Source organism: Herpailurus yagouaroundi, unplaced genomic scaffold, assembly GCF_014898765.1.
Source record: "Herpailurus yagouaroundi ecotype Mexico unplaced genomic scaffold, PumYag 142, whole genome shotgun sequence".
In the NCBI taxonomy this organism is placed as follows: Eukaryota; Metazoa; Chordata; class Mammalia; order Carnivora; family Felidae; genus Herpailurus; species Herpailurus yagouaroundi.
The window spans coordinates 37,659,042-37,679,630 of record NW_024412397.1 but is presented as its reverse complement, the minus strand read 5'-3'; the positions used below and the strand labels follow the sequence as shown (position 1 = coordinate 37,679,630).

Genomic DNA, 20,589 nt, shown 5'->3' with positions numbered 1-20,589 from the left:
ATTTCAATTCCAATAGAAAAAGAGTAATTTACCTAGTAAGAGTTATTCACGTAACTTGCTAACCATCTGGAAAAAATGTCAGTTAGATGCTCTACCCTATACTTAAGTAGAAATACATTTCATATTGATTAAAGATGTGCATGGAAGAAGTCAAACTAGAAAAGTATGAGAAAAACATTTGGATGGATAGTTGGTTGTTTAGCCTTGGCATAAATGAGGCCATTTTATTTTATTTTATTTTATTTTATTTTATTTTATTTTTAATGTTTCACAAATTTGCATATCATCCTGCATGGGCAGGGAGGGGCCATGCTAATCTCTGTATCCTTCCAATTTTAGTATATGTGCTGTAGAAGCAAGCACTAAGCGAGGCTTTTTAAAGCTACACAGGAAACCCAGATCCAGTAATGAAACACGTTTGACCACATACAAAATCCTATATGGCAAAAATGCTATAAACCATGCCAAAGAAAAATGGTAAGCAAGAAAGTATTGCATTCTATATGACAAGCAGAGGATAATTTTCCCCAAGACACAAAGATCTCCTAGAAGAGAAGATTTCTCTTCACAAGAGAAAATGCAAGCATCAAGGAACATATGAAAAGAGACTTTATCTCGCTTGTATTTAGGAGAACCAATGGCTTTCACATTTTCACCCATACAGTCGAACCCAACTTTCTCAGATATTATGCTTAGAGTACAAATTGCTACAACCTGTTTTGGAGGTCTGACAAATACAGATGCACACATCATTCCACTCAGTAATTTCTCTTTTAGGAATTCAGACAAAAGAAATAAGTACCAGTTCATACAAGATTTTTTGCTGTTGCAAAAATATATGTACTGACCTGGAAAGATGTCTGCGGTCTTTGGTTAAGGAAAAAGGCAAGTTATGTAGTAAGGGACTAACTTTCTAATTTTCGCTTAGCTTTTCTTACGTATGTTTTGGTTTTTTAGTGCATGTGTATGTGTTCGTGGTAGTGGGGACAGTGGTTAGAGGGGATGTTTATACACGCATCCATTTACTTATGTGTGGACGTAGAGGAGAAGATACCTATCTGCTAAACGTCCATCAACCAGTGAAGTAGGATGAAAAGGTGGGAAGAACAGATGTAATAACTTTTCCTTTGAAAAATTAAAATACGTCTATACAGATGTAAATATATACTTTCTTTTTACAAACTTCTGTATCATTTTGACGTAGACAAGCCAGGTCCAGGAACACAGAGGAGGTCCCACAGGACAAGCCAAGAGGGTCCTTGGCTTTGTGCAGGAGAGAAATCAGGAAGTGGGAAGTGAAAGCAGAGTTTATTGAACAGTGTAAGTGACAGAGTATAGCAGACAGTCTCACCACTTGGGGTTAAGAGTTTATATTGAAAGGGTCCAGGGTATGTGTTCCTCCAGGAATCCAGGGTAGGGTTGGATTCGAGGGTGAGTGACAGGTGAGTAATAGTTGTTATTTCAAAAATCATCGCAGGTAGGGGATATCGATGCCAGCGGTGGGTGAGATTTGTTTGAAGCTAATGTCCTGAAACATGTTTGAAATCCAGTTCTTCTTAGATGTTATCAGGCATTTGGAGGCCTAAAACAAAACTCAAAGAATGATTAACTTTCTTGCCTCCTTCTTGGAGTGGGAACATAGGTTATTTGGTTTAGTCAGACGCAAGGTGAAATACAGAACATGAGTAAATGGGGCCTTGCAGAAAAACAGCAGAGATGGAGCCTTTCTAAAAATGGAATCCTTTCAGTTTCCCTATCTCAATTTGAGTCCTTTCAAATACTGAAAATGAAGGATAAATAAGGGTCTAGTCTCCTGAACATATCTTTTAAAACTCTAACAACTCAACAACGAAAGGCAAACAACCCAATTTTAAAACGAGCGAGGGACTTGAATAGACATTTCTCCAAAGAAAATATACAAGTTGTCAACAAACACATGAAAGGATACTTGGCATCATTATTCACTAGGGAATGCAAATCAAAACCACAGTGAGATGCCACTTCACACTCACTAGGATGGTGAGAATAAAAATACAAGAAAACAGAACAAAAACCAAAGTGGAAAATGAGGGTTGGTGAGGATGTAGGAGAAATTGGAATCCTTGTTAAACATGGCATTACTTTAGGATCCAGAATTTTCACTCCCATTTACCCCCCCCCGCAAAAAAAATAGAAAACATACATGTTCACACTAGCACTATCCATAGCAGCCAAAAGGAAATAATCCAACTGTCTACCATTGATGAACGAATAAAGACTACTTGGTATACATACGACATAAAGTCATAAAAGGGAATGAAGTTCTGATATAAGCTACAAGGCGAATGAACATCATAAACATTATACTAGGTGGAAGAATCCGGACACAAAAGATGACAGGTATGGGGCGCCTGGGTGGCGCAGTCGGTTAAGCGTCCGACTTCAGCCAGGTCACGATCTTGCGGTCCGTGAGTTCGAGCCCCGCGTCGGGCTCTGGGCTGATGGCTCAGAGCCTGGAGCCTGTTTCCGATTCTGTGTCTCCCTCTCTCTCTGCCCCTCCCCCGTTCATGCTCTGTCTCTCTCTGTCCCAAAAATAAATAAACGTTGAAAAAAAAAAAAAGATGACAGGTATGATTCCACTTACAAGAAATGGCGAGAATAAACCCACAGATTCAGAAAGCGGACTCGTGGTCGCCGGGGCCTGGCAGGGAGGGGAGAATGGGAAGCAACTGCTAAATGGGGAAGGGGTTTTCTTTAGGGTGATAGAAATGTTTCCAAATTAGGTAACAGTGGTGTTTGCGCAACACTGAGAATATACTGAATTGTCAACACTCTCCTATGTGTATTTCACTTCAGTTAACGGGGGTGAAGGTAAGCTCGCTGGTGCACTGATAGAGTAGGCTGGCCCGCTGCCGCGCTTACCCCGGTGGCCTCCTTGCGGACCCAAGTCCACATCCTCGATGGAGAATCTAGAAGGCGGCGTGGGCTGAGGAAACGACAACAGGGGTATCACATAGGACGGCATCAGGAGCCAAAGACAGACCGGACGGTCACTCTTTTCCAGCGTCGAAACCACCGCCGGCTCCCGCCACTCCGCGCAGGCGTGGGTCTGAAGCGGATCCGGGGGGACGGGGCGGAGCCTGGGGGCAGGGCCAAGGGCGGGGAGGGGGTCGGCCTGCGCGCCGGGCGGGACTCGAGGGAAACCGGAACGCCTCTGCGGCGGGCGCCTGTTTCCGGGGGAAGCTTGGAGTCCGAGGTCAAAGTCCGGTGCGCTGGGAAGCCGGCTTCCGGAGTCCGCTGTAGTCTCCGGGGCTTAGCGGCGTGGGAGCGGTGGTAGCGATGAGGCAGAAGCATTACCTTGAGGCTGCGGCGCGACAACTCTACGAGAGCTGTCCGGGCCAGGCCCGGTATCTCCTGTAAGAAAGGGGCAGGAGGGGATGCGGGCGGCGGTGGTGGGTCTTCCCTCTTCGCTCACGGTTCTCCTCCTCCTTTACAGCTGGGCCTACAGTTCGTCACACGGTAGGGAGAACGTCCGACGGTTGCGGGTCAGGCGCTCGTCGCCCCGCTCCCCTCCATTCCGCACAGCGCTCAGGATGACCCCAAAGAGAAATCTCATCGACCCACTGCCCTCCCAACCGCCTCCCCCCGCAACTACCCCAGAGGCTTCTGTTTCATGAAAAGTTCCAATTTCCTTGGATCTCTTTTCGTTAACCTCACTTCTTTGTGACAGCTTTTCATCCAGTCTCATGGCTTTTAAATTCTGTATGCTGAGGACTTCCAAATTTGTACCCCCAACCAGGACTTCTCCGCATTCTAGACTTCTATCCAGAAGCCTTCTTGACAATTTCTTTTGAGTGTCTGTTAGGCCAAAACTCGAGCTTTACCTCCCAACCCAGCCTTCCTCTAGCTCTTACCAGTTCAGTTAGTGGGAATTCCATCCTTAGAGTTATCAGCCCCCAAACTCTGGGGCCATTTTTGACTCCCTAACAGCTCTCCTCCCCAAGCCAATATGCCAGCAAACTTTTGGCTTTAAAATATATCCAGAATCTAGCCACTTATCACCATCACTTATCATGTTACTATCCTGGACCACGTCAACAAGCTCATGCATAGTACAGTCCATTCTCAATTGAGCAGCAAGAGTAAGCCCAGTAGAAACCTAAGCTAGATCATGGTATTCTTTGCTACAAACTCTCAAATAACTTCCCATCTCAAAGTAAAAGTGAAAATCTTTTAAATGGACCACAAGGACCTACATCAAAGGTCAAGGTTGCCTCTCCAACCTGCTCTTCCCTTTTGTTTACTCAACTCCAGCCACTGTTAGCCCTCCTTGTTCTAACGCAGCCTTTGCAGCTGTCCTTCCCTCTACCTGGAATTCTTAACCTCGTGTATCTTCATGGATTCCATTCTCACTCGCTTCCTTCTGCTCTCTACAGATGTCATTCCACAAAGCTTTCCGTGGCTACCTTATTTAAGACGACAGCAGCTGTGTGGGCGCCTGGATGGCTCAGTTGATTAAGCATCTGACTCTTGATTTGGGCCCAGGTCGTGATCTCACAGTTCGTGAGCTCGAGCTGCGAGTCGGGCTCTGCACTGACAGGAACAGTTCCCCCTTTTTCTGCCCATCCCCTGCTTGCTTTCGCTCTCTCTCAAGATACATAAAAATAAACTCTAACAAAAAAAAAAAAAAAAAAAAGGACTTCAGCACCTCCATTGCCACTCCCTATTCCCCTTTTTTTCCCCCAGCACTTAGTATTTGGTGTTGCCACATTTACTTTCTCTCTCCATGAACTGTCCTTTATTCACTGTTTTATCTCTTGCACCCAGAACTCTTCCTGTCACTTTACAGTCACTAATAAATATGATTGAATTTAACATTTGGCAGAGCTGGGTTACAAGCATGGTCTTTAGTTGTATATGTAGAGTGCTCGCCAATAAATATTTGTTGAATAAATTGATGGTGTACCCACCTTCCTTTCCAGCTGCATCACTTCCCCAACCTCACCTTTCCCTAATAGCCGTGCTTTCTTTTTCACTGTACTTCTGCCTGAAAGCCCTTTTCTAATAATAGACGCCATTCTCTAAATATAGGTATTTGACCTCTCTCAGGCCACTTCTTTTGGAGTGTTTCTGGCTGGTCTATACAGAGTTTAATAATTTCCAGGGCATTTTAATTATACTCTATTACAGTTCTTACCAGAACTGTATTTTCTTTTGCTTAGGGCTCACCTAGAATGTGAGTTCTTTAAAGATAGCAACTCTCTTACTCCATATTTATGTCTCCCTAGCCCAGTGTGGTAGATGGCTGTCTTGATTGCATAAACAGTCTGGGGCAAGTCTGTTGTCCTTTTTTTTTTTTTTTTTTTTTTTTAATTTTTTTAATGTTTATTTGGTTTTGAGACAGAGAGAGACAAAGCATGAACGGGGGAGGGTCAGAGAGAGGGAGACACAGAATCTGAAACAGGCTCCAGGCTCTGAGCTGTCAGCGCAGAGCCCGACGCGGGGCTCGAACTCACTGACCGTGAGACCATGACCTGAGCCGAAGTCGGCCGCTTAACCGACTGAGCCACCCAGGCGCCCCAAGTCTGTTGTCCTTTTACCTTGCACTGAGAATTATCTGCAGAAAGCCTGGCCCACAAATCACAAAATTATGCTAATTGTTTAAAAAAGAAATCAGTATAATTTATTGTTTTATGATAAATATGTAAAATTGGCAAGATCGTCTTTTTTACTTAGTAACAAGTAACGAGTAACATCGCAAAGAGTGGGGACTTAACCTGTCGCTAAAAGGAATGAATGGATAGAATTAGTGTTTTGCAAAATGAATTGTTGCCAGTTTATCTTCTTGTAAGTTCTATTTTGAGTTTGCTTAAGGAAAATATATATCTGCTTATATTAAACAATACACTTTTTCACATAATATTGGCTTGAGGTAACAAACTATTCTGATGGACTAAATCATGAGTTTCATCTGTATAATTTCAGATGATAACAACACTTTTGAAGGAACATGTCCATACTGTTTCCAGTTGCTGGTCTCGGATAACTCTCGAGTGCGCCTCAAACCCAAATCCAAACTGACACCCAAAATACAGAAACTTCTTAACCGAGAGGCAAGAAATTGTACACTCAATTTTAAAGAAGCAAAAATTGTGAAAAAATACAAAGACTCCAGAAGTGTATTGGTAAGATTTCAATTCTAGTATGTATAAATAAACTAGAATTTTCTTTTACTTAAATTGAAGTTGGTTAAAGATCAGACTACATATAACTCAGAAGTTTGTGATCATACATTCAGATTGTCAAAATATATACATAAGTTTTTCTTCTGGTGATGTTTCATCAAGAGTAAAGCTTATTTTTTAAAAATTTGTGATTGAAGTATATAGTTGACATACTAGTTTCAAGTTTACACATAGTGATTTGACAATTACATTATGAAATTCCTACTATTAAGTCAGCCTCTGGAGCTAATGGAGTGAAGAGGTAGGAGAATGTGAGAATTCATTTGATTGGTTTTATAAATTAACTTAGACCTATATTTGCAGAATCACTAAGAGTTTGAAGAGGTCACTTAAAATTTCAGTGATAATTTGCCATGTTTTATTGGAAAACCACTTGGAGTTTGTCTGCAACAAATGTTAAATGTCAACTGCTGTTGTAAAGAACATCCTTCCAGATGTCAAAGGGTTTCAATGACAGTCTCCTCCATTCTCCCCAAACATGGTTTTATATTGAGAACGTAGAGGCTTTGTTATCTTTAAAAGGTGTTTTAGGGGAACCTGGCTGGCTCATTGATCTCAGGGTTGTAAGTTCAAGCCCCCACATTGGGTGTAGAGATTATTTAAAAGTAAAATCTTTAAAAATCAAATGAAAATAAAAAGGTGTTTTGAATTAAATACAAATGTTTAACCAGTAACTTTTTATCAAAGATTTTCTCATTTTAAATTTGTATCTTGTCTGATTGCTGCCGCTAGATTATAAACTCCCTCAGGGGAGCCCCTGTTACTCACCAGTATTGCCTGGTGTAGTCCCTTATGTACAAGAATTTAATGAACATGTAGTTTATTGGATTAAATTGGAAAAGAAATCAGGCCCAGTATTTCTTCTTGTTTATGACAGTTGATTACTTGTAAAACATGCAACAGAACAGTTAAACATCATGGTAAAAGTAGAAGCTTTCTATCCACACTGAAGAGCAGTCCTACCACTCCTACAACTAAACTCAGCCCGAAGACACCAGAGAGAAAGACTCCAAGTTCCACAAACCTAAATCACACGTGTGGTTCCAAAGGCAAGAGGCCAGCCTTTGTATTCAGGTATCTGAATTCATTAAGCTATTTGAATTGCTGGTGTTAACTCTTATTTCTTCTAATTTCCTTTGTTTAATATACACTCCCTAAATTTGCCACGCAGGTTAGGCCTTGGCCCCTTTTTTCCCTCCATATCCTTTTCTTTTCTAATGTCCTATGCTCCCATGTTTTTCATTCTCCTCTCTGTTTATAACTTCCAGGTATATTCCTCTACTTCATCCTCTCCTGGGCCCGTTCCCAGCTGCCTGCTAAATACATCCATTTTATCCCCCCACCATGTCCCCACAGCTGACTACTCAGACCTCTTCATCCTCCTAAGTTCCTTATTCTGTCAGTGAACATGCCCTTGACATTCTGACCTGACATGGTGAGTAGAGTTGACAGCTCCTACTCCCTTGGTCCTTGTCCAGTTAGTTGCCAGTTTCCATCTGTCCTACCTCCATGGTGTTTGCACCTGTTCTCCTTTTTTCCTACTGCTGTGTTCAGGTCTGTATCCACCTTTTGCTGGGATTTACTACTGTAATGGATTACTGTATTATCCAGTAAATGGATTATTTTGCTGGATTACTATAGTAATTTCTTGCTTCTAGTTTCAAACCCTTCTAGCCCGATCATTTCCCTAAAGCACAGCTCTGATTAGAAGCCTTTCACACTTCACCTCCGTAGCATTTGGGTCAGATGTTCCAGCCTGGCTTCCCAGCCCTTATTACCTGGCACCAATCTGTCTGCCTGTTGTACGTTACCTTAATTCATCTTACGTATCAGCAAAACTGAACCACTCAGTTTACTTTCTTGCTCTAAACCTTTGTTCTTGGTATTTCCTCTGATTTCCTCTGTCAGAAGTTCCTATGGAAATCTTGCTGAATAGGGATTTGTCAGGTGCTACTAAATTAACTGTATGACTGAGCACATGTCTTATTTTTGTAGTTCACAGTACTATATTCACTTTGATAGTCAGTAAATTTAGTTTCATAGAAACTGGGAAAGGAATTTTTGGACGTTTTTTGCCGCAAGAGAAACAGTCTGGTAGTTTCTTGAATATAAATAACATAAGTCAGCAAGGACTGAATTATCTCTGTTTACTGAATTGAGTTTTTTATATTGGTGTTGACATTTATCAAATTGGGTAAGAATTAAAATTTCAAGTCCAGTTTTCTCCATATTTTGATTTAATTATTTTGATATTTGGCTGGTAGGAATTCATCACAGAAGTTTCTACTTTATTGGACAAATATAGATAAAAGAGGATTTGGCATATTTAAAATAATTAACTTGTATTTAGACCAGACTGCTTTTTAGATATATGCAGGAATGGGAAAGATGTTTCACATTTATCATACAGATGGGGAGTGGAAGAGGGATCAGACTGACAAACCCCAATAAGGGTTCGTGGGTGTGGAACACAACTGGAGGGCATGAAATAGAAGGAAGCTAAATACATACACAGCAGCTGGAGAACCATTTATCCAGGGAATATTTTTAGAAGACCCCTTCTGTGCCTGGCACTGCTAAGTAGCGGGGGAATGCACGACTAGTAGTACACAGTCTACCCTGGGGAGCTTACGCAGGCGGGGAGATACGATGGAGTGGCACCTGCGTGTGGAGGTTGAGTTCTTCAGTTTTGAGAAAGGAAGTGATCTTGAGCTGTGAAGAAACAGGTTTTTAAAGTCCTTAGAATTGTCAGGAATCCCAATGTCAGACTTAAAGGGAACTCAGACCCGATGACACTTTACCTTTAGCCTTCTTGAGGTTTGATGGAAACTTCCAGAACCACCCAGCATACCTCCTGAATATTGCCTAGAGCCTCTGTAGTCAGGGAGTTTTTAACAAAATGGGAAATGAATGCTGGGTCCAGCCAATGCTCATATGTGGCCATAATACACAAGGGTAGAAAAGGATTCTAGTAGCAATTATCTAGGCTAAGTAGGAAAAACACTTTTAAAACTTACTTATCAGTATACCTAAGTGTGGTTTTATGTTTGTTTTCAGGACACCGACATCTGGACAGTCAACACCCACCTGCTCAAAGAGTGTGAGCAAAACTAAGAAACACTTCTCTAAATTAAAATTGTTGCTTAGTCGGAGTGAATCCCAAAAGAATTCAAAGGTGGACTTCAGAAATTTCTTACTGTCTTTGTAAAGGATAGTCTGTGAAATAAATGTTTTGTTTTGTTTTGTTTTTTTAACGTTTATTTACTTTTGAGAGAGAGAGACAGAGCTCAAGAGGGGAAGGGCCAGAGAGAGAGGGAGACAGAGAATCTGCAGCAGGCTCCAGGCTCTGAGATGTCAGCACAGAGCCCGACGCGGGGCTTGAACTCACGAACCGCGAGATCATGACCTGAGCTGAAGTCGGACGCTTAACCACCTGAGCCACCCAGGCGCCCCTGTGAAAATAAATGTTTAATACAACTCTGAAACTAAAGTTAGTCACAAAAACATCTTTTCTAAAACTTTGATTATTTAAATACATGGAAACTAAGGTCCAAGAGCAAACTTCTCTGGGCTCTTTTCAATGTTGATGGAGAAAATGCTTCATTAAAATTAATAACTGAAACCTGTCTACTTCACAGGGTGGCTGTGAGGATCAAAAATATATGAAAGGTCCTTGTCAATAGCAAAGATATTATGGACATTGAGTGATTATTATTTTCTCTTCCCTTAATTAGCAGTTTTCTTTCATAAGGAAATTGAGACCTTTATGAAAGGGCCTACTCCTTTCTAGGTGTCTATCATTGCTAATTCGGGAAAAGGATGAAGTGTCCTTGTTTTCCACAATCATCTGCATAACTGTATTAGAAGAGCTGAACATGATTCTTGTTTTGCATGCAAAAGTAAAAATATGGAACATTCTTGATTCTAAATCATTCATATACACAAAATTTCATTTTTACAAATTTGTTGTTCCTAGTAATAGCCTAGTAATATTTTATAATGTGTGGCATTTCATTTGCTTTGGTGAAGACTTATTTCTGTGCCTAAAATTTACAGCAGAATATAACATAGTAACAGTTTAGCTATCTTAAACCTTTTCTGGAACATAGATATACCACAATGAAAGGCTGGGGTTGTATTCAACCTGTCTTTTAAAAATTCTTTAAATAAATAATTTAGATACTTTAAACTATAAACTGTTTCCAAGCCTCTCTGCTGCTTACAAATTTTAAACTTAAGTTTCTCCCATGAGCACTTGGCAGACTGAAAGGCCAAGGTTATTAATGAATTGGTCTTATGTGAAGTGAAATTATACTAACTAGTGCCAGCGTCAGAGAGGGATGGCAAGAGTCATCATTTTGAACTTCTTTAGCCATAGGGAGGCTGGACCTTCCCTTTGTGTCCAGGGCACCTAGCACAATACTTTGGTCATGGTGCTTTACCTTTCTGGCTAACTTCTCACTGGAACATGTTTCTCTTCTTGCTCTTGCTTCCTTACCACCATTCCTGATCACCCATAGTGAGCTCTTTGTAGTTCTTAGAACATATCATTTCTCGTCAGCTTTGGGCCTTGGCATGCTTTTGCATACTGTCCTTCACTCCAACCCCACTGCATTATGAGGGGCCACTCATAAAAGTGGTGACCCGGTAGTTTCCTGTTTCTGACTGTGTCCTCAACTGCCTGTGAGCTCTTTGCAGGCCTGGATGATCTCATTTGATTTGCCCCTAGCACACAGCACAAGTTTTCCAAATATCCCTAAGCCACCACATTTACATTTGAATTCCTTACCAGGTTTAGAACTAAGGTCCTTTTAATCACATGACTGGGAAATGGATAAGAAGTAGTAAAAGTAGGGGCACCAGGGTGGCTCAGTCGTTGTGTCAGACTCTTGGTTTCAGCTCAGGTCATGATCTCATGGTTCATGGGTTTGAGCCCCACATCAGGCTTACTGCTGACAGCACGGAGCCTGGAGCCTGCTTCGGATTCTGTGTGCCCCTCTCTCCCTGCCCCTCCCCTGCTCACACTTTGTCTCCCAAAAATGAATAAATGTTAACATTAAAAATAAAAAGTAGTAAAAGGAACTTCTAGGTGGGGAGTTATTACCTCAGTTGCAAATGAAAAACCATGGATTCTTTCTTTTGTGTTTGGTAGAATGGTCTTTGGGCATCTCTAAAGAGAATATTAAAATTATACTGTGGACATAAAACTTTAGAAGAAAACCTAGAACTAAATCTTCATAGCTTTGGATTAAGCAATGGTTTCTTAGTTATCACATCAAACACAAGCAACAAAAGAAAAAATAGATAAATTGGACTTCACGTTAAAAACTTGTGTTTCGTTTTTTTCTTTTAACGTTTATTTATTTTTGAGAGAGAGAGATAGAGCACGAGCAGGGGAAGGGCAGAGACAGCGGGAGACACAATCAGAAGCAGGTTCCAGGCTCTGAGCTGTCAGCACAGAGCCCAATGCAGGGCTCAAACCCCCACGAACTGCAATATCATGACCTGAGCTGAAGTCAGACTGAGCCACCTAGGCACCCAAAACCTGTGTTTCAAATGAGGACACCATCAAGAAAATGAAAAGCCACTGAATGGAAAAAATGTTTGCAAATCATGGATCTCTTAAAAGACCTACATCCAGAATTATAAAAACTCTTAAAATTCAATAATAAAAAGACAAAACACGGACAAAGATTCTGAGCAGACAATTCCCCAGAGAAAATAAATGGCCAGCAAGCACATGAAAAGATGCTGAACATCTTCTATCCTACACTCATTAGGGAAATGCAAATCAAAACAGAGATACCTACCAGTTCATACCCACTAGGATGGCAAAAATAACAAAGACAGTAACAAGTGTTAATGAGAATGTGGTGAAATTCAAACTCACATCACTGGGATTGTAAAATCTGTGCAACCACACTGTAAGAATTTGGCAGTTCCTGAAGAAGTTAAGCATAAAGTTACCATATGACCCACATTATATACCCAAGAGGACTGAAAACACGAAATCTTACATGGGAGTATTCGTAGCAACATTTGTAATAGCCAAAAAGTGGAAACAACCCAAATGTCCATCAACTGTCGAATGAACATATTCCATCCATATGGTGGAATACCATTCAGCTATAAAAGTGAATTAACTGATACATGCTAGAACATGGATGAACCTTGAAAATATGTCATTTGAAAGAATGCAGACACAAAAGGCCACATATTGTATGAGTCCATCTATATGGAATGCTTAGAATAGGAAAATACATAGAAATAAATTAGTGGCTGCCTGAGGCTACTAATCTGGCTACCTGTTCCTGGGGGAACAGGGAATAACTTAACCAGTATGTAGTTTTTTTAGGGTGAGGAAAATTAGGGTTTTTAGGGTGAGGAAAATTAGGGTTCTGGAATTAGGATCACACAACTCTGAATACTCGAACCCACTAAATTCTACACTAAAAGGGTGAATTTTATCTCAGTAAAGCTTTCATTAAAAAAATGAAAATAAACATTACCTAAACAGATTACAGTATGGATACTTTGGTTTAAATGAACATGATAGTATTGGGCCTGGTGTGGGAGGGAGCGTAGCAGCGCAGGCAGTGAACAAGATGCAGTGCTGAGGCTTGATCCTTGCCCTCCTCACGGTGCCCAGCACGGTGGCCAAAAAGAAAGACAAAGTGGGGGTGCCTGGGTGGCTCAGCTGGTTAAGTGTCAGACTCTTGCTTTCTGCTGAGGTCATGATCTCACAGTTGGTCAGACAGAGCCCCAGTCGGGCTCTGCGCTGACGGTGCAGAGACTGCTTGGGATTCTCTCTCTCTCTCTCTCTCTCTCTCTGTCTCTTTTGTTCTCTAAGTAAATAAACTTAAAAAAAAAAAAAAAAAGACAAGTGAAGAAGGGCGGCCCCAGGAGTGAGTGCACGGAGTGGACCTGGGGGCCTGGCACCCCCAGCAGCAAGGACTTCAGCGTGGGCTTCTGCAAGGGTACCTGTGGTGCCGAGACGCTGCGCATCCGGTGCAGGGTGCCTGCAACTGGAAGAAGCGGCTTGGAACCGACTGCAAGTACAAGTTTGAGCTGGGGGCGGGGGGCATGTGACGGGGCACAGGCGCCAAAGCCCGCCAAGGCACTCTGAAGAAGGCACAGACCAATGCCCAGTGTCAGAAGACCATTCCCGTGACCAAGTCCTGCACCCTCAAGGCCAAAGCCAAGAAAGGGAAGGGAAAGTCCTAGCAGCCAGGTCTGGATGCCAAGAACCCAGGGCCCATGCCCTCCCTCCCACAGACCCAAGATCTAATTTACCAGTGCCTTTTGTCCGCTTATCAATCCTACCCTGCTTCTTCCTTCTCACTCCTCCACCCCCACCTCCAAGTGTCCCAGATGGGGAAGGACAGGGATTGTGGACAGCTTGATGTATTTCCTGGTACATCCCCACAGACGCCATTACTAAGAAACAAAATAAACCCTCATTCCCACTACCACCTCCCCACCAACTGGGACTAAACTTACAACAGGAATTTTATGAATAAAAATAAATTTGTATAATCATACTAGCAATTTGAAAAGAAAATTTTTCTTTAATTTAAAAAAAATTTTTTTAGGGGCACCTGGGTGGCTCAGTCAGTTGAGCGTCTGACTTCGGCTCAGGTCATGATCTCTTGGTTGTGGGTTCGAGCCCCAGATTGGGCTCTGTGATGACAGCTTGGAGCCTAGAGCCTGCTTCAGATCCTGTGTCTCCCTCTCTCTCTGCTGCTCCCCCGCTCACGCTGTCTCTCTCTCTCAAAAATAAACAAACATAAAAAGAATTTTAAAATATTTAATATTTATTTTTGAGACAGAGTGTGAGTGGGGGAGGGGCAGACAGAGGGAGACAGGATCTGTAGCAGGCTCCAGGCTCCAAGCTGTCAGCACAGAGCCCGATGTGGGGCTCGAACCCATGAACCCTGAGGTCATGACTTGAGCTGAAGTCGGATGCTTAAACCAACTGAGCCACCCAGGTGCCCTTTAATTTTTTTTTGAAATGTTTATTTATTTTTGAGAGAGGGAGAGTGCGAGTGAAGGAGGGGCAGAGAGAGAGAGAGAGAGAGACAGGGACTCTAAAGCAGGCTCTGTGCTGTTAGCATAGAGTCCAATGTGGGGCTTGAAGTCACAGACCGTGAGATCATGACCTGAGCTGAAGTTGGATGCTTAACTGACTGAGGCACCCCACATATTTTCTTTTAAAAGAAATTATGGAGACAAATTTTTCCAGAGACTACTTGCTTTTATTAAGTACAATTTTAATTTTCTATTTTGATGTTTAAATTGTTATATCTTGGCCAATGGGAGCCCCCTTTAAACTAGCTTTATTCTTTCAACCCCAACAGAACTTCGAAAGTGCCCTCCTTGCTGTCTTACAAAGAAATTTCCAGGACCCTCTTCACTCTCTCAGGCCTATGGCATGGAGGCTTCCACTTTCCCAGAAACCAGGCTAATTTTGAGCAGAAAGTAGTGATGCCAGAAACAGGAGATAATTCTACTGAGGGACAGTAATGGTACTGCTACCAGATCCCTCCAGAGTAAGGGCTGGAAAAGATGAATTCTTAAAAAATCCTGAGTTCTCATATCTTTAAAAAATTTTTCAACGTTTACTTATTTTTGAGAGAGAGAGACAGCATGAGCAGAGGAGGGGCAGACTGAGAGCAAGACACAGAATCCAAAGAATCAGGCTCCAGGCTCTGAGCTGTTAGCACAAAGCCCAACATGGGGCTCGAACCCATGAATGGTGAGATCATGACCTGAGCCGATGTCGGATGCTTAACCAACTGAGCCACCCAGGTGCCCCTGAGTTCTCATCTTTAAAATTTACCTCTGACATCATCACCAAATGCTTAGTTACATGTTTTAGCCCTTCAACCAAATGATAGTATCTTATAAACCATAAAATTATTCCTTTAATTATAATTCTTAATTCTGACCAAGAATTACTTGTTTGGGAGGCAGTACAGCCTGCTGGTCAAGACTGTAGTCTTTGCAGTAGGCAGTACCATTTAATTAACGGTGCAATCTTTGGCACTCTTAATTTCTGAGAGTTTGTTTCTTTATATGTAAAGCGACACTAATAATAGTACTTTACCTGATGAGGATGCTGTGAAGACCCAATGTGATCGTACATGAAAAACACCCAGAAGAGTGGCATATGGAAAGTGTTCAAGCAATTTGTGCTGTTATCGTAATGGACTCCCCCAAATCTATAAGATATGAACATCAACATCAATTAAAAACATAATAGAAGAATAATAAGGTCTAGCATTATCCTAAGGTGGTTGTCCTTGGAATGCATCTCACTGATGTAGGCAAAATGTTTTGAGGTATTTGTAAAAAAATCATTGCGATTATATTGATGAACACTCTCTTCTTGACCAAACATTACACAGGCTTCTCAGAGCCCCAGGTTTGACGAGGCATCTTCCTTGGGCTCTTCCACCTGTCTAGCCCCGTTTAAGCAAGAATTCCCCCACCCTTTTTATCTGATCATCGTGGCCTGCTTTTGACGAGAATCCCATTACCCTTGATGTCTCCCTTTACTGATTTTCTACCCATTAACCCCCTCGGTCTGTTCCTTTGCTATAAATCCCAAGCTGTCTTTGACATCTTCAGAGTTGAGCCCCATAGGTCTCCCATGGGGATAATCTTGATACATAATACAAAAGTCCTGAAGAAAAGTCTTTCTTACCCTTTTAACAAGTGTTAGAATAATTTTTTTCTTGGACAATATCAACACCTGTCAAGTATTTCTTCATCTAATTGTTTAAATTCACATTCAGTTCAAAGCAGTTCAGTGTTCTAACAAGTGGAAACTTACTTTGGCACTTGGTTCCTTGAGGTGGCATGTAAGTAGTGGAGATTGAGGGAAGTCTGATCTGTGAATTCACCTCAAGAAATGCAGAAAATCAGTGGTTCAGTCTCCAAAGTTCTGTCTAAGGGTCCTTGCCACAGCAGTTGCATCCTCCTGGAGTGGCTCAGTGCGTAGTTGGAAGCACAAGATTTTTATACACAAGTTTCTCTGGAATAATTCCAAATCATCTTTTACTTTTCTCAAGGACAGAAACTGTAGCAACACTTTTGGAATTAACAAATTCTTTTAGAAACTGGGCATCCCAAAATGTTAGTTTTAAACCTGGGTACCATGATCAATTGTCATTAAAGTTAACAGACAAAAGCTTAAAGTATACAGTTTTTAATACATTCAATTCAATTTGTTAAGCCCTTTTACCCTTGTTTTGATATGAAATATTTTAAATTTATCTTTCCTGACCAATTAGCTTTTTAGAGAACATTTCCTTACTAACTTTAAAATGCAATTACATACACACATATGCATCAAACATACATATAATTTACAATATTTAAAATATGTCTTTAAATCCTTAACTTTGAAAAATATACAATCTTCAGGGATTCCTGAGTGGCTCAGTTGGGTAAGCATCCAACTCTTGATTTCGGCTCAGGTGAAATCATGATTTCAGGGTTGTGAGATCAAGCCCCTTGTAGAGCTCTGTGCTGGGAGGGGAGCCTGCTTAAGATCCTCTCCCTCTCTCTTTGCCCCTCCCCCACTCATGCTCTCTCTAAAAAACAAACAATTCAGTGGAAACATACCTCCTTGCTAATACTTGAATAGTATAGATTGGATAATGAATTCTTTTAGAAGTATTATACTTTATGTACTGTTACTTTATGTCTCAGTTTTAATCGAACATTAAGGGAATGTGGTACTTAGAGAGTGACAAAGAGTGTGAATGGGGGAGAGGGAGAGAGACACACAGAATCCAAAGCAGGCTCCAGGCTCCGAGCTGTCAGCACAGAGCCCAACGCGGGGCTCGAGCTCACAAACCACAAGATCATGACGTGAGCCCAAGTTGACTGTTCAACCGACTGAGCCACCCAGGTGCCCCAGGAATGCAGTATTTTAATTATAACTCTGTCAGTATCTTTATCTAGAGGACTGTTGCCATTTTTGTCCTTTATTTTTTGTCACCAAGAAAAGCAGGATTACATTTTTTTTTCTTTCAGATGGAGTTGCTGTAGTGTGTTCTTGGTTATCAATATACTCATGGTTTGGGGACTTTGAAATGGTAAATATTCATGGTGTGTGAAAAAGCAGGACACATAACTGTACAATCTTAATTACATGAAAATGTTTAGTTGTGTAGATACACACATGGGACCTAGAAGTCAAACTGTGATTATGGATGACCTTGTTCTTTATTTCTTGTGTTTTTCAGTTTTCTTTCATGCACCTCTTAACTTTAAATAATTTTTTAACCACCCCCCCCCAAAAAAAAACCCAGGAAATCATACTAATTTGAGATTGGTTGTTTCATCATTTCATTCTGAACTGAGGAAAAAGATCACACAAAACTCATGTAAAGGTTAGATAGTGGTGTTAAGTATCTATGTTTTGGGATTTTGCTTCAGTATCTTGGAATTACATTTACAGCGTATAGATCTAAATAATAATTTTGCCTGTTAGGATTAGCTAGCTATACTACCAGCTACTTTTTTTCATAGACCCTCAAGGAAACACCAAGCAGGATACCTGGTATTTAAATATGATTGTATGTGACTAATAAAAAGAGACAAATAGAAGTTTTTTAAGTTAGGTCTAAAATTTTCTTGTAACTTTTTAACTTTGTAGCAAAAGCATACCTATTTTATTTACTTACTAGTGACAGTTTTTATCTTTTTAAAAGTAGTTTTACGTTGAATTCCCAAGTCAATACAAGCAATGTTTCTGAATTTTAAATACATACTCAAACTTCTGCCTTTGCATTGATCAAATACCTTTTAGACACCTGGAATATAAAGGAATAGTTGGGTGGCTGCCTTCAAGATTCTGTTTAAACTGCTTAAACTGTTTAATTTTTTTAAAACTTTTTAATGATTACTTATTTTTGAGAGAGAGAGAGAGAGAGAGAGAGAGAGAGAGAGAGAATATGAGTGGGGGAGGGGCAGAGAGAGAGGGAGACACAGAATCCGAAGCAGGCTCTAGGCTCTGACGGGGCTTGAACTCACGAATCGTGAGATCATGACCTGAGCTGAAGTCGGATGCTCAACCAACTGAGCCACCCAGGCGCCCCTGCTTAAACTGTTTAAAACTCTCATTTGGACCTAGGGATTTTGCAGGGAGCGTACTCCTCTGCTAAGATTTCTGTTAAGTGCTGTGTTGTTTCCTCATATCAATTCAGTAAGGACTTTCACTATTCCCCGAGCTTCAACTATACCTCTAAGACGTACTATCTTGTCTAGGATAAAAGTCCTCATTAGACAGAATGGTTTGTCTAAAATATTGCTGGCATTTCAATTCTATTCTAAAGAATTTAGGAACTTTCTAACCAGCCTTAATATATGTGCATCAAAAATGCTAATATTCTCTCTTAAGCATTTCCCTAAAAACTATAGTACTTAAGTGCATGAGAGAAAAATACTCGTAGTCTTAGTTTTTTACGTGGGGGAATTTGATAACCTCAATTAACATGTGAGTGCTTTAGGCTCACAGAAGAGTTATTAACTTTAATAAAAGCAGGAGAATACATTCTCAGTCCTTAGGTTAAACTAGCCAGTCCTTAAGTTAAAACCATAAACAGAACCATCACTCAGGTCTTTATAATAAAGGTCCAGGTCTGAGAGACACAGCCAAAGCTGGGTGAAAGATGCCCCTCTAGAATTCAAGTATTTTGCTTCACCTACTACATAGTTCTGGCTGTTGCTTCAGATGCTTTACACAGTCACAAATGGCATTCCTCAAATGATGTGGTTAGACAAAGTTAGATGTTGCATTCACCCAAGAGTAAATCTACTAATTTTAGCAACAAGAGAAAGTGGCACGGTCCTTGGTCTAAGACAGTCTGTCCCACTGTCCCTTTGTCAAATACAATCAATCCCAGCCATGGCAACAATATAGTGAAAGAAGTTGGATTGCCCATCATTTCATGTTTTCCTGTGAGGGTCTTTACTGGTCCATACTATTACAATTATTGCAATTGATTTCAGATAATGGAGTCATGTTCTAGCCATCACAGCATTTCGTACTACATGGACAGAATAAAAAACTGTATTGCCTTTTTAGCCACAGAGAAGAGAAAAATAAATACACAGCTGTGGCTTGGGGCGTGGGGGTTGGGGGAACAGGGAACAATTTTAAAGACAGCTTGTGTTGTTTGACCGAAGCAACACATGCTTGAAATCAGGCAACTACATCATTGTTCTTTAAAACCTTAGTCTTCTATCCAGTAGACCTACTCTAAACTTAGCCATTTTATTCAACATGAGTAAAAGTTAATGCCTTCAGATTTCCATCGAGCAAAAATCTATGTTTATGTTTGTTTATATATACTATCCCATTTAGTTTTTCACTTAATTCATGAGTATTGTTGAGACACCAGGTAAAGAACACATTCAAAAAAATAAAAATAGGGGTGCCCGGGTAGCTCAGTTGGTTAAGCATCTGACTCTAGATTTTAGCTCGGGCCATGATCTCATGGTTAGTTAAGTTCAAGCCCTTCATCGGGCTCTGCACTGACAGTGGAGAGCCTGCTTGGGATTCTCTCTCTCTCCCTCTCTCTGCCACTCCCCCATTTGTGCTGTCTCTCTCTCTCTCTTAAATAAATTTTTAAAAATGTTTTAAATAAGAATAAATAAAAAATCTTTTAATTATGTTTTCAACCCATGGTCAGTTAAGCAACTTTCAGAGATGAGTTCAAATGCCATTCACCTTTTCTGTAACATTTTTTCACACCATCGTGTAGAACTTATGATATTTTAATATAGTCGGTGTGGGTCTCCCACATTAGATTCTGAGTTCTATAAAAGCAACACGGTGTCTTTCTCTGTTTCAATTCTCTCAGCTTCTGGTATTGTATTTGCCACAAGTTAAAGGCTCAACATAACACATTCATTCAAAAACCACAGAAACTACATTTGCTTTATTAAATGGAAAAGGGGTATTTATTTAGATATATTAATTGGGCTTCTGGCAACTTAGGTCCATAAAATCTTGAAAAGCTGAGGAAGTTATGGACTAGGTATTCTTGGGAAACTACAACTCTGAGAACATATACCTCTCACTGGTTACTATAGTTCAGTTGGCACCATTCTCGAAACTGAAGAATTCATCAAAATTTTCACCTAGACAGCAAAGAAACACATTTCAATTCCCATTCCAGCTCCAGTCAATAGGTGATGGCTATAGTACATGGAAGTACATGGAAGTCAATGATAATGATAAAACCACAGCCCAAAACTTCTGGAATGCAGCAAAGGCAGTCATAAGACAAAAGTATGCAGCAATCCCGGCCTTCCTAAAGAAGGAAGAAAGGTCTCAGATAACACAACC

General features: G+C 40.8%; 1 protein-coding gene and 1 non-coding gene across 2 annotated transcripts; one reads left to right on the top strand and one right to left on the bottom strand.

The window, feature by feature from the left end:
- Positions 1–252: 252 nt before the first annotated feature.
- LOC121033279 (U6 spliceosomal RNA) lies at positions 253–363 on the bottom strand. The gene has a single exon (XR_005791802.1). It is a non-coding gene; the product is annotated as a U6 spliceosomal RNA (small nuclear RNA).
- A 2,868-nt stretch (positions 364–3,231) lies between these two features.
- On the top strand, positions 3,232–9,466 carry RMP24 (ribonuclease MRP subunit p24). Its single transcript, XM_040479057.1, has 5 exons — positions 3,232–3,395; positions 3,476–3,498; positions 5,965–6,164; positions 7,102–7,298; positions 9,282–9,466. The coding sequence occupies exons 1-5, from the start codon at positions 3,319–3,321 to the stop codon at positions 9,430–9,432; spliced, it is 648 nt and encodes a 215-aa protein (XP_040334991.1). The 5' UTR covers positions 3,232–3,318; the 3' UTR covers positions 9,433–9,466.
- Positions 9,467–20,589: the final 11,123 nt, after the last annotated feature.

Excerpts from the sequence above, each read along its gene's own strand:
- RMP24 (XM_040479057.1), top strand. The coding sequence starts at position 3,319 with ATGAGGCAGAAGCATTACCTTGAGGCTGCGGCGCGACAACTCTACGAG. Across the intron at positions 3,396-3,475 it reads GGCCAGGCCCGGTATCTCCT|CTGGGCCTACAGTTCGTCAC; the intron begins GTAAGAAAGGGG and ends CCTCCTTTACAG. Across the intron at positions 6,165-7,101 it reads AAGACTCCAGAAGTGTATTG|TTGATTACTTGTAAAACATG; the intron begins GTAAGATTTCAA and ends TGTTTATGACAG.